This window comes from Phalacrocorax carbo, chromosome 23, assembly GCF_963921805.1.
Source record: "Phalacrocorax carbo chromosome 23, bPhaCar2.1, whole genome shotgun sequence".
Lineage (NCBI taxonomy): Eukaryota > Metazoa > Chordata > Aves > Suliformes > Phalacrocoracidae > Phalacrocorax > Phalacrocorax carbo.
Window position 1 is genome coordinate 5,721,709 of NC_087535.1, and position 12,582 is coordinate 5,734,290.

The 12,582-nt window shown below is 56.5% G+C and overlaps 1 protein-coding gene across 3 annotated transcripts in view; it reads left to right on the forward strand.

Moving 5' to 3' along the window:
* Positions 1-1,071: 1,071 nt before the first annotated feature.
* The window catches only part of RASSF5 (Ras association domain family member 5), a 35,222-nt gene continuing 23,711 nt past the window's right edge, over positions 1,072-12,582 (forward strand). Inside the window, exons 1-2 of one of the 3 annotated variants that reach the window (XM_064471889.1) lie at positions 1,072-1,400; positions 11,838-11,956. In XM_064471889.1, coding sequence (XP_064327959.1) covers positions 1,088-1,400; positions 11,838-11,956 — 432 coding nt within the window. In that variant the 5' untranslated portion in view covers positions 1,072-1,087. Of the gene's footprint in view, positions 1,401-7,689; positions 7,841-11,150; positions 11,303-11,837; positions 11,957-12,582 lie in introns of those variants that run through there. The other 2 variants (XM_064471890.1, XM_064471892.1) reach the window with 2 other exon arrangements.

The window sequence follows — 12,582 nt, forward strand, 5'->3', positions numbered from 1 at the left end:
TACCGCAAGCCCAGCCAGCTGCCCTGTGGCTCACGTCCTGCATGACTCGGGGTGACCGTGTCACCCTCTCTGTGCGCTGGGCTCCAGCCGGCATCAGGGGAAAAGGGCAGCAGCTCCCTGGCCTCCAGCCAGGTGTTATGGTGACGGGGGAACCCTCGCACCGTGTGTGGTACCCAGCCCTTGTGCTCAAAGGAGGAGGGAGTCGCTTAGCGATCAGACTGTCGGAGTGGCAGAGGACCATGCAGCGCCTGGTCCAGCCACCCCCTTTGTGCACCCCTCCTTCGCCCAGGGGAGACGTTCGCAAGCCGGCTAGCGAGGCACATGTGTCCTTGGAGCTGCAGCGCCAGAGCCAGTTCAAAATCTGGCCATAGTATTTTCCCTTTTGCTTTTCCCACAACCACAAGAGCCTCATCTGGGGGAGATGGTTGCTCTGGCTCGCTGCCTTCAGCGTCGCTCTGGAGCCCTGCTGTCGCTGCAGTGGGGAAAGCCAGTTTGCCCCAGCTGCCCTTACAGCCTGTTCCACGCACACGCGTGGGGCCGGGAGAGGGTTTGCACCGGCCTGTTTTTGCAGTGTAACGTCCCACGTGTGGTCTGACAGCTCCCGTGGGGCAGAGCCCGGCGTGGGCTGAGGCTGCTCTCAAGCAGCGGGGGTTGGAGAAACCCACGCCGCGGGACCCCGACGGGGGGGGGGGGGGGGATGTACGCGCTCCCTCCCCGGCAGCCCAGGACCCACCGGGGCGGGGGGGGGTAGTGTCCCGTGGGGAAAGGTCCCACGGAGAGGCGGGAGGGGGGGATTCCCACGGCGGATGGTATTGCGGGGAGATCCCACGGCGCGGGGAGGGGAATCCCACGGAGAGGAGAGTTTCCCCAAGGAAGGATCGCACGGGGTGTCCAACCCTGATCGGTCCCGCGGGGAGGGGACCCGAGCGTCGGTCCTCCGGGGGGTGGGTGGGGGTTCCACGGGAGGGTGCCCCGTAGGGCCGGTCCCGGTCCTCCCGCCCCCACCCCCCCGCCGTGTCTCCTCCCCCCCCGCCGGGCCAGTGCAAAGCGCCTGCGCTGCCCCACGCCCGCCCGGCGCTGCGAGCCCATGGCGCGGCCGCCCGTGGGGCCGTCCCCCCGCCCGCTGCCGCCCCCCACGCCGTGCCCGGGCGGCCCCGCCGCCCCCCCGGAGCCCATGGGCGGCCGGTCCCCGGGGAGCCCCGGCGGGGCCAGGGCGGCGCGGCGGCTGCGGCGGCGCGGCGGAGCCCCGCGGCTGCTCCCCGACGTGCGGAGCATCTTCGCGGTCCCGCGGGAACCGGCGGAGCGCGGCCGCGGGCACCGCTTCGCCCTCCGCACCCCGCGCCGGGGCTGGTGCGACCTTTGCGGGGAGGCGGTGCGGGAGCGCGCCCTGCGCTGCGACTGTGAGTGCTGCCCGCGCCCTGCCCGCACCCCTGCTCTCCCGCACCCCTGCCCTGCCCGCACCTCTCTGCCCGGGCGCTTCATCTCGCGCTGCAGCCCTGCTCCCCCGCTGCCGTCCCGCACCCGCACTCCTGCCCGGGCTCTTCCACCCGCAGCAGCAGCGCCGAACCCTCTCCCTCCCCTTCGCCCCGGATCCGGGCCCCCAGACCCCTCTGCAGGTGCCGCGGGGACCCGCAAGGCTTGCGGGGAGGGCCCCGCACCGAGCTTCCCTGGGAGGGGGGTGGTCCCCGGCGCCCCGCGGTGCTGCGCTCCGGGAGCTGGAGGGAGGTGGGGACCTGGCCGAGGTCTCTCCGCGAAGGGGCCGCCGTCCCCGGGCACGGGCGTGGGGCACGGGTGCGGTGGGGTGCTGCCGGGCGGATTTGGAAAATGAAGGTTTTTTTTGGGAAAGAGATTATCGGCTAATCGGCAGGGTTGCGAAGGGGTTGGCATCAGCGCTGGGCGGCAGAGCTCAGTGAGCAGGAGGAATTCGTCTTCATAAAGCTTTACAGCGAGGTATAAACCCCTCTAGAAATAGTGAGCTTGTCAGACACCGTGCTTTGCCTGAACTCCCCAGGTAAGAGCGCTCATGCCAGTGAGTCGCCAAGATGCGCCTTCCTCATGTCAGACTCATGCTCTGTTTGTGCTTGCGTTCTGCGGGAGAGATTAATCTTTCCATCGTGTGGGAGGGGACCCGAGGGGGTGATGGAGGTGACCCAGCTGGGGCCGGGCAGCTCCACGTCCCGTGTCCCTGGGGTGCTGCTCCTGTGCCGCGGGGTGTTTGCGTGGTCCTCGGAAAGGCACGACCTGCGTTAGCCGTTGCAGCCGTGGTGGTGCGAGTGGGGAAACGAGGAGGCTGTGGCGTGCCGGGGCAGAGGAGGGTTGAGTGAACCCGTGCCGCGGATAACGCGGTAGCGTGTGCTGCGCTGGCTGCTGACAGGGAAACGGCTCCCTCCCAGCTTGGCCTGTCAGCAGGTCTCCTTTTGCGGGCTGGAAACCTGTCTTTTGGGATGCAGCTGTCGAGCTGTCTTGGGCGAATCGAACGTTTGCCGGTCGGGGTCAGCTGAGCTGCTTGATTTTGGCAGAAGCTGGTAACGCCAATGCTGTTCACCCCAGGCTTGTGCCCATGGGACTGCTGTACCCAGGCAGGGGCGTGTGGGGTGAGGGGGCCCTCAGCGTTGGTGTGGGGGGTGGGTATTTATTTGGGGCGAGGGATGAGCTGCATCCCACCCCAGGCTGGCTGCCCAGCTGGCAGCTCCGGAGGAGGCTTCATTGCTCATTTGCTGGTTTGTTTGGGGGGGGTTATGCCAGGCACGTGCTCTAACACCAGCCTCGCCGGGGCAATTAGTCCCTCACTCAGCCCGTTCTGGTTCTTACACTTGGCTTTCCTTAAATTATGAATCAATTAAATGTTTCTAGCGGTGATTTGCATAGAGCGGTGTGAGCAGGGCTCTTCCACATGCCTCCTGGTGCCGTTTGGAAATGAAGGGCAACTGGGAGAGACAGTCGCGCCATATGGCCCTGCTGCATCGCATTAAGGCTTTAGCACTGACTGCTGTTAATTAAATGTAACCCAGCCGTCACCGCGCGGCCCGCACAACGCGACGCAGGAATACGCCGGGGCTGGTGAACTTGCTGCATGATGCGTTGTTCGGAAGAGGGTGGTGGAAATACGTTTTGCCGCTGTGTACCTTTGCTTTCAGCTGCTGATGCTGATGAACTCCCTCAAAACCTGGCGAGGGCTGGTATATTCCCTGGGGCTGGCAAATGTGTGAATGAACGTGCTTAAAGAAACAGCGTGGGTTTATTTGAAGCAAAACAAACATTGTTGGGCAGTTGTCTCTCACCAGCCATCCTGCAGAGCTGTCATGGGGCTCAGGTGAGGTAATGGGCTGTGTGTTTTCAAATCCTGATCTGAAGTAATAATTCACAGAATTTTGTGGTGTTGCAAATACTATAAATAGTTGTTTTGAGGGACTTCTCCTATGGCAGGATTTTTTCCATAGTTATATTGAAACAAATCTTAAGTAACCCTATTTCCCTTTTCATTTCCGAGGAGAATTATTCAGGCTGTGGGAGTAGTTCTGCCTCTAAAATTCCCCAAAAAACCAGGCTGGGGGGGAGGGAAACCTCAGTGGAGATGCTCATAACATCATCTGCATTCCCTGTCATCCCAATAGTGCATCCTTTTAAAAATGCCCGAGAGCTGCAGACGGGGTGTGCTGTCCTCCCTTGGTGAATATTTATTTTTCTTTTGATGCAGGGTTGCTGCTGCTTTGCTTTTCACCCACAGCCTGAGGATACTCAGGTTTTCATTTGTACGGTTCTGGCCTATTTTTATTTACATCAGATTTGGTCGTCTTTAGTAAAACGTGAAAGCAGTATTTATTCCTCCTCCCTCCCCAAACAGTCTGTGTCCCTTCCTGCCCGTGCCATGGGCACGGCATCCCGCGTGGGAGGGTGCCTGGCCCCAGCAAGGGGGGAAGCGCTGTCTGCAGCATTGAGAACTTGAATTACAGAGGTCTGGGTCTGCCCTGGACAAAGGGAAGGGGCAGGGGGAGGCGGCCCCGCTGCTGAGCGAGGAGGGGGTTTTGGCCGCATGGTTTTTATGCTAACCAGCAGCACACTGAAATCCCCTCGGCTCCATTTCCCCTTTCTCAAGCGGCGTGGAGCTGTCTTCCCAAAGCTAACGTGGGATGCGTGCTCGGCAGTTCCTCTTCCAGCCAGGGGTCAGAGACTTAGCAAGGCTCGGAATCAGGGAAATGATCCCCTTGGGCAGCTTTCCTTGGGCATCTGGTGGGTTTAGGCTGTCCTGGATCAGTCTCCCGGCTCTGGAGGTGGCAGACAGGCTCCTACTGAGGTTTTAGCTCAAGTCCTACCCATGGGTGCTGCATGTGGGGCTGATGCAGATATTGTCTGAGACATTGGGAGCCTTTTCACTGCCTTTATTGGGAGCATCTATGTCGGTCCTGTGCGTGGCAGACATAAAACACTGCTGTTCCCATTGGCATCAAAGCGAAGGGATGGGGAGGTGGGAGCCTGGCGGTGGTGGACCCCAGGCCGTCCTGCTGGCATTCGTTAAAAATACTTGTTTTCAGTCTCAAAGTGGATGCAATTGGGCTTGATGAGTAGCTGTGCCATTATACTCTGTGTCTTGAATATCTCCTAACATATGTGCCTTTGTTCTGCTGGTGCCTATCGAAGCCTGAGTGAATGTTAAAAGAAAAATGTCACTGTAGAGTGTAAATGTGTCCTGCTGCCGGCAGCTTCTCCTGAGAGAAGAGGCTGCTGTAGCTGGGGAGAAGGGGCTGGATGGGCAGGTTGTAGAGGTGCATCTTCGCTGTGGGCTTTTGTGGTGTTTGTTCTGGTGGGGCAGAGTGCAGTCATCTGAACGCAGCGGTGACTAACGCAGCTTCAAAGCCTTCAGCGTGTTTTATTTCGCTTTGGAGTGGGGACAGCAGAGAAACCAGGCTGTGAGCTCTGCACTGGGGCAGCTTCCTGGTGGGAAGGGTTTGGGCGGATGCCGGTGGGAGCAGCACGCGGGCAGGGCAGCGATGGGTCGGGCTTTGGCCGATGGCTCGAGTGCTTTCCTGGCTCTCAGCACCTCTCTTGGTGCAGTCTCAGGATTACAGTGCCTTTTTTTTTCTTTTTTTTCCTGGCAGCATCATGCTGGTGACTCAGGGCCCCCCTGCACTGCGTGGAGTGGGCTGGTCACTGGCAACTGGGGATCTTGTGGCTTAAGGCAGAAAAATTATGTGAGAGCCTGACCTGTGCGTGGGTCGGCTGCTTTGCTCCCTTTCCATCCCAGTGCACCCAGAGATGGGCCAGTTCTTCTTTGAGCACTTTCTCATCCTCATGATACAGGTGCCGATACGAAACTCCTGTTTCTGGTGCTGCAGCCGTTGGCAAAACTGGCAGTAAGACCCATCGCAGCAATCGCTCAGCAGCGCGCCCGCTCCTTCACCTTGCTCCGTCCTCTGGTTTGGCCGGGGCGCTTACCCCAGGCGTGCACCAGCGCCGTGTCTGTGCCGGCGGGGCTCCCCCGGGCCGTGGCCTCTCTCGTCCTGGCAGCTGGGGCCATGATTTACCGCCCACGTATTTCCTGGGTCGTGTTGATGAAGTCCCATGGAGTTGTTTCTTTGGCCCAGGTGGGTTAAGCCGGATGCATCTATTGCACGTGCAGTGACCACGAACAGTTTCTGTTTGTTTCCCTGTGGGAGCTGTGGCCTCTCCAGCAGAGCCGCTGGCAGCTGGAATTGGATGCCCTCCCAGTCGGCCTGGTGGGTCTTGGCTCTGATGACCACAGTGTTACTGAAATAGGATGGTGTTGGCTGAAGTGCTTCTTTGTAAGAAAATCACTCTGCTTCCCTGCCGGGAAGGCTGGCTGTGAGGCGCTGCCTCGAGGAGAACCTCGGAGCAACATCCAGCACCTGGTGATCTCGGTGGCAAATGCAGCTGTACCTGAAGTCAGATTTTGATCTGTAGGTCTTGCGACATAGACCTGGTTTAGCACAGCACTTCAGCATCTGTCTGGGTTTATGCCTCTGGTCTGAAGCTGCCCTTATCTCTCAGACTGTTAATTCTGTGTTCAAGTACTGTGCTGAATCAGGACCTATTTCTTTAAGGAGGGAGTTGATTAAACACGCACCATTCTTCTTTCTAGCTTGTAGAGCAAACTACAATTCTAATATTACTGGTTCTCAAGTAGATATTTGCTTAAGATACTGAATTCTTTAGCAGGTGTGGATGCTCTTAAACAGCAGCGCCCAGCCTCTCCGGGCTGAGGCTCCGCTCACACCAGTGGCGCTCTGTGGGACACGGTGGTTTTTCATGTTCTTCCAAGACCTCCTCCCACGCTCTGTTGTGTCTCTGGCCTTGCCACTGTAGATAACAATTGCTAACAGTTCATAGGACCCGCAGCACATTGCATTTCTGTCCTATTTAGCTGGTCTAGATGGATTCCTGAGGCTTCTGCTGCTCCCAGGTGACTCGGGCAGGTTGGGATGGTGCTGGCCAGGCAGGCGCTGCTGAGGTCGGGTGAGGACAGGGTGGGGTGCTGGGGTGCATCCCGCCCGCTGAGGCTCCCTGAAGCAGGGTGTTTGCTCGGGAGATGGAGGTGTGGGGAGGGACGGTGACCTGCCCAGAGCCCTGTGGCAGGCTGCTGGAGTAGCTCGGCTCTTCAGGGACGTGTTTCTTGCTGCAGTCCAGTCCGGTGCCTTGGGAAGGATTTATGGAGAGACGTAACAGCCAAGGCTCCAGCTCACACTTCACCGGTTAGTTTTTGGGCTGTGTCTTTTCTCCCCCTGCTTCGTCCCTGGCCCAGTTTAGCTGAGTTTGCTGGTCTTGGTGTGGGAAGAAGGGATGCGCGTAGCTCAGGAGGTGCTGTCGAGGTGTTGGGACGGCAAGGGGTGAATAAGAAAGTCCCCTGTGTTAACTCATTGCTTATGCTGCTTGGTGTGATTTTTAGGACTAGTTAAATCTTGTCTTTGTTAGTCCCTGTATAAAAGCAAGAATGTGTTGTGCAGGGTGCTGGAAGCCCGGTCTGTTTGTGAGAGGAGCCCTGAGCAGAGAGGGGACAGGCATGACATAGAGGGTACAAAGTGGCAGATTTCAAGCGTGCCGTTAAGCTGATGTTCGTGTCCCACCCCATCATTTGACACTCGGGATAGCTGTAACTGATGGATGCTGTGAAAGGACTGTAGTATTGATCTAAAACCCTGCAGAGGTTAAATCGGTATTATAAATAGAGTTAATCTCTAAATAGAGTTAATCTCTATTAACATCCCTGATGTTTAATCAAACATCAGGGACTTTTTTCTTAAACTTTAGATGACTGTAGGGAAAAAGCAGCGAAGTGAAGAGAGGGTATTGGAAAGAGCCCTCCCAGCGTACGGCTGGGTCCTGTGCTTTCTCTCCCTAATCTCTTCCGTTGGGTTGTTTTATCTTATCAAGCAAAAAGCCCCAGAAATAGAAAGTTTTCCATGGCTAACAGGACAAGCCCAGAGATGCACAAGCTCTGAGCTGTGTGTTGACTCATTGCTCAAAAAAAAAAAAAAGAAAGAAATCAGTCAAATTGCAGCAGATTGCAAATGGACAATGTCACTGTTTTATCTCGGGGCAGGGGGTGGGGAAGGTCTCCTGTGGAAGCAGACGTAACTTGCACCGATGCACGTTGCATGTCGGCGGCGTTCGGCGTTGAAGAGCTGCCCGCCTGGCTCCGTGTGCCCGGGAAGCTATTGATCTCCTCTTGCAAGGATGACAGACGGGAAAGCCGGGGCAGCCGCTTGCTTTGGGCTTGTAACAAAGAGAATACGCAAAATATTCAGGCATTTTCCCAAGTCAAAGTCTTGGTCTGAGGGACTCCAGCTGCTGAGGAGGCGGAGCAGGGAGGTCTTGCTGGTTAGAGGTAGGTGGTGGTGTAAATCGGTGCGTTTGGGCATATTTGCCGGCTGCTGCTGTGCACAGGCTTTCTGCTGCTAATTAGGAGTAAGGGGATTCCTGCAGCGCTGCCCGGTCCGTGCTGCAGAGCACGGCTGCACGGGACCCTGCCCGGCAGGGAGCGGGGCAGGCACGGGGCTGGCACGCTCTCCTGCCGCCGTGCCGGTGGCACCGGGCGGCTTCAACTTCTGCTCCGGCTCCTTCTGCGGCCCCGCTCTTGCGAGGGCATCGCAGCAGAGCACAGCTTGGGCTGTCGGTGCTGCCCCACGTGCCACTCGAAAGGAAAATTTGCCTTTTAGTAAGTGATGCTCAGGAGCATCACCCTGGCAGCTGGGATTGCGCCCCAGACCCTGCCGTGGCGCAGGGACCTCTGAGGGGGGTTGTCGCCAGGGGGGTCTTGTCTGCTCCGAACAAACAGAAAACCACCTTTGGGTTTCACCAGTGTTTGCAAACAAACTAAACCCAAACCACCTGATTTAGCCCTAGAACTGCGGAGACCTCCAGAGCTGCAGGCTTGAGGCAGAGGTGGGGCTGGGGTGGGGATGGCAGAAAGCGCTTTGCAGGAAGACTAAGACCCTTCCCTGCCTTTGCTCTGTGAAGGCTGGAGCTGGTGGCGATGCCGCGGGTCCTGCCCTGTGCCTGGTGGCAGGAGGAGACGCCTGCCAGCTCTCGTGAGGGCGCAGGGCCACATCCTGCAGCCGTCCCTGAGGTCACCCCGAGTGACGTCAGGCGTCTCCGCCGAGCGAGGGCAGAAGCAGCACGGCTTGCAAAATCAAACCTCACGCGTAGCCCACATTTCAAGGTGTGCCTGAGCTGGCTGAAGGATTCCAGAGCTGGAAGAAACCTCCGTTCTTCAGCGTTTCCCACTTCCAGTGCTCAAACACCTGCGGCGTCTCGCACCGCTTCCGAAATTCATGACGTTTTAGTTTTCTTTCTTTGGTGGCTCTGAGCCTTCCCATGGCAGCTGGGTCACGCTTCAAAGGTTCTCCTTCACTTTGCTGATATTGGGAGCATTTCTGATTTGCCTTTTTTTTAACTTTTTCTTTCTTTTTTTTCCTTTTCTTTTTTTTTAAATGAATAGCAGGATACTTAACAAACCAGGAACTGGAGCTTTAAGATAACTACTGCAATTTTATGGTTCATTTTAACACCACACAAGGTTCCTTTGTAGCTTGTTTCAAGCATGTCCTCTCAACAGCAGGGGTCTGCGGTCCTGTGTGTGCCAGGGCTGGCAGCCCTGCGGTGGGGGGCAGCAGGGGGGGATGTTTTCACCAGGGCAGAGCAGTCACCCAGAACCACTGCAGGAACCAGAAACTTTGGCCAGAAATCAAGAGTTTAAGAGTTTAAGAGCATCACAGGGGAAGCGTTGGGACACTTTTGACCTTTTCCATCCTAATTTTGGGGGCAATCAGCTCCGGTCTCCAGTGCGGTGTTGCTTTGGGGTGGCAGGGTGTTTTTCTTTAGGTGAGAACCTGGCTGGGGTCAGGTTCTTGGCGCCTCTGTCATGGCTGGGGCCAGGATCTGGGCACTCTGCCACCGACCTGCGCCTTCTCCTTTTGCCTCCCGAACCTACAGATCTGGAAGTTGCACATGGGTGGGATTGAAAGACTCCCCACAGCATCTGCGGTATTCGGGAGGTGGGAGTAGGAGCCTGGGGGTGGGCAGGATGACTGCAGTCCTATATTTAGGCATCTGGATGGGCATCTGTATTGGACTGGTTTGCTCTATCCAACTTTATCCCCCTAAGAAACTTTATCTGTGGAGAAAGGGAAATTCCTTTCAGCCATCAAAGTTTCTCACAAGATTGTGATAATATTTTTTTTTTAAGAAACTACATTTCCAAGTGTTGCTTTGTTTGACTTGAATGGAAATTATCTCTAAGCCTAAGTGGGAGGCATCTTGCTCCTCTTGGCAAACCAGTCACGTGGCTGCTTCCTAAAGCTGTGCTGGGTTTCTAAAATTAGTGTTCCCTGCCGGATACTGAGTGATTAGGCCTGTTAATAGGTGATGGTGACTAAGGAGGTGTCATACTTTAATCCCGTAAAGAAATGCCTGGCCATAATGGGCCTGATCCGGGGGTGTGATTGGGAGCTGTAATGTCTGCGGTCTGTATTATGTATTTCAGACCTCTTACCATGCACCTCCTTCACCCGAGGTGCTCGAGCCTTCCCGCCCCGGCAGGTGCGATCCAGGGGAGCCGGAGGCAGCTGCCCAAATCTGAAAATCCTGGACCAAATAGGCAGGAGGGACTCTCCGCTGGCGCCAGATGCTCCGGTGAACCTGCAACTGGAGCATTCTCAAATTGGCACCTGCAGCAAAGACTTGGTGAATGTCCCCCGTTAAAAGGCTGTTCCAGTTGCTCAAAAGGTCATGCATTAAATTACCATGTAACTGTGCAGCTTATCTCTAATTAAAAAAAAGAAAAGGCAAGTCTCCCTGCATTCCCCCAGGCTTACTTGAGACAACTGACTCGGAATAGGAGAATGACAGACAGCTCATGCCAGATGAATGTTAAATGATAAATGGTTTCCCTGTTTCCCCTGAGATTGATGTTTCCCCCCTCAGGCACCAGCTCCCAGCAGTGGTTCAGCTCCTCTCATTCATTCTCAGGCATTCCCGTGTGCGAGCATTCAGCAGGGCTGAGCAGAAATCACCGCTTCCAGAGCAAACACGGGATACTCCTTTGCTTTCCTGTGAGCCCCAGAGAGTCAAAACCAATGACCCAAATGCTAAAGCAAAAGAAAAAAGGAGGGAAAAAAAAATGAAGAGTATTTAAAATAGAAGCTTGCCAGCTTGGAGCGGGGTAGCAGGGGTGGTGCAGGGCCAGGCACTCAGTCCCATCTCCTTCTGTTGAGTGAGTTCTCTTGTCTTGGTTTTAGAATAGATTTTTTATTCCAGGTCAGTGACCACTCTGGAATTGTAGGTAGTGTAAAAAGGTAAATTTAATGCTGTTTGTACAACAGTTAAAATTTAAAGGATCAGAAGGGCTGTTAAAGCGGAAGGAGGCTGTTAGCTGCAGTCAGGAGGGTTTGGAGAAGTCAGGGCTTTGAGGGAAGGGGCTGGGGGAGCGATAACCGCGAATATGGGATAACCGCCGTGTCTGGTAGATGGAGCTGGCTGTGCTGAACGCTGCCCCTCGGCAGCCGTGGGCGAGCGGGACCCTGTGCCTAAAGAGGTTAAACCTGGGCTCTGCAGAGCCATCTGTGCAATTCCTACCTTGAACTAGTTAATGTCTTACAGCAGGATGGGTCAGCATCCAAAGAAAACACACTACGTAGGTGCCTCATTGCTCCTGGGCAGGGTGTGCGCGGGGGACGGAAGGTCACAGCCTTCCCCGGGGCCCAGGAGTGCCCGTACCCTCTCCAGGAGTGGCTTTTTGGCAGTCTGATGGTTGATCCGTGCCTCAGTCACTGTAACTGGCCCTTGAAGCGTTCGTATCTAGTGATCTTACATAGTTTGTCTAATACAAAGATGTTTTTTCCCTCCTGGTGTCAGCAGATGAAGCATCCTTTACTCATGAAGTGGCCAAGCTTTTGCTGCAGGTGCTCTGCAGGTGACATCTCCTCCTTGGAGATGGAGGGGAGAGCTGGGGAGCGGCATGCCATGGGGTTTGGTGGGACCTGAGCATGTTCCTTACTGGGTATATTAAGGTGCCAGCAGATCAGGGCAAAGGCAGGAACGCTGCCCATGCTGCAGCATCATAGCAAGAAACAGAGGTTTCCCCACGAAGAGGGTTTGGGAACAATTTTTGCGCTGGCTGAGATATTCTGGTACCTCTCCCCACCTGCAGGAGGGTGCCCGAATGGGGACACGTGCTTGGCTGGCAGCTCTGGCCGTGCCGGTGCCCACGAGCATCGGTCTGCCCTCCGGCAGGAGTCTGATCCCTTCCCGGGGCTCCCCCGCTGCTCCTCGACAGGAGGCTGCGGGTCTCGGGTGCCTCACTGTCTCGTTTCTCCCCCGTGCAGACTGCAGATACACGTGCCACCAGGAGTGCCGCAGCCTCATCCAGCTGGACTGCCGCCGGCCGGGCCAGTGTCAGAGCCAGCTCTCGCCCGAGAGCACCCTCCTGCCGCCCTGCAGCCAGGTACGCCGGGGAGGGGGCTCCGGGGGGGGGTGTCAACTTTTGTCTCCTTCAGAGACCTGTTTTCTTGCTCCCAAAGGTTTTTACAAGTGGGAGGTCTTGTCAGAGAGGGCAGCCTGTCGGTCCCGCAGGCCCTGCCGGTGCCCACTAATGAGTTGCCTATAGACTGTGTACGTCTCGCCTATATGCCCCGCTTGGGGGGTGCAATCTGGTGTGATGGAGGTTGTGCACGTGGGCATCCCCTTGCCGTAAATGCATACGCAGAGCTCCGTAGGTGCATAAAACACTGCTGTTGGCCAGGATGCCTGGAGCAGAGCGGGAGAGGAGCGGTGCTCTCCGGGGATGTCGGCACCTGTGCTGCAGCCCAGCTGTGTCCAGGTGCCTGCGAGGGAGGGTCAATACCGGCATTAAGTAGCATCCCAGCACTGGGTGCAAAGTGCTTGGAAAGGAGCAGCAAAAGTGCATTTCTCCTGCAACGTGCCAGAGCGCGAGCATGGATTTTGCAAGAAGCTCTGGCTTAATAGCCTTGATTTAAGAGTTTTGATAGTCCCAGGGGATCGAGACTCTTCAATCCGTATTAGGGATGTGCGGTAAGCCCCAGGGCCGCCCCGGAAGGCTTAGCTGTGTGC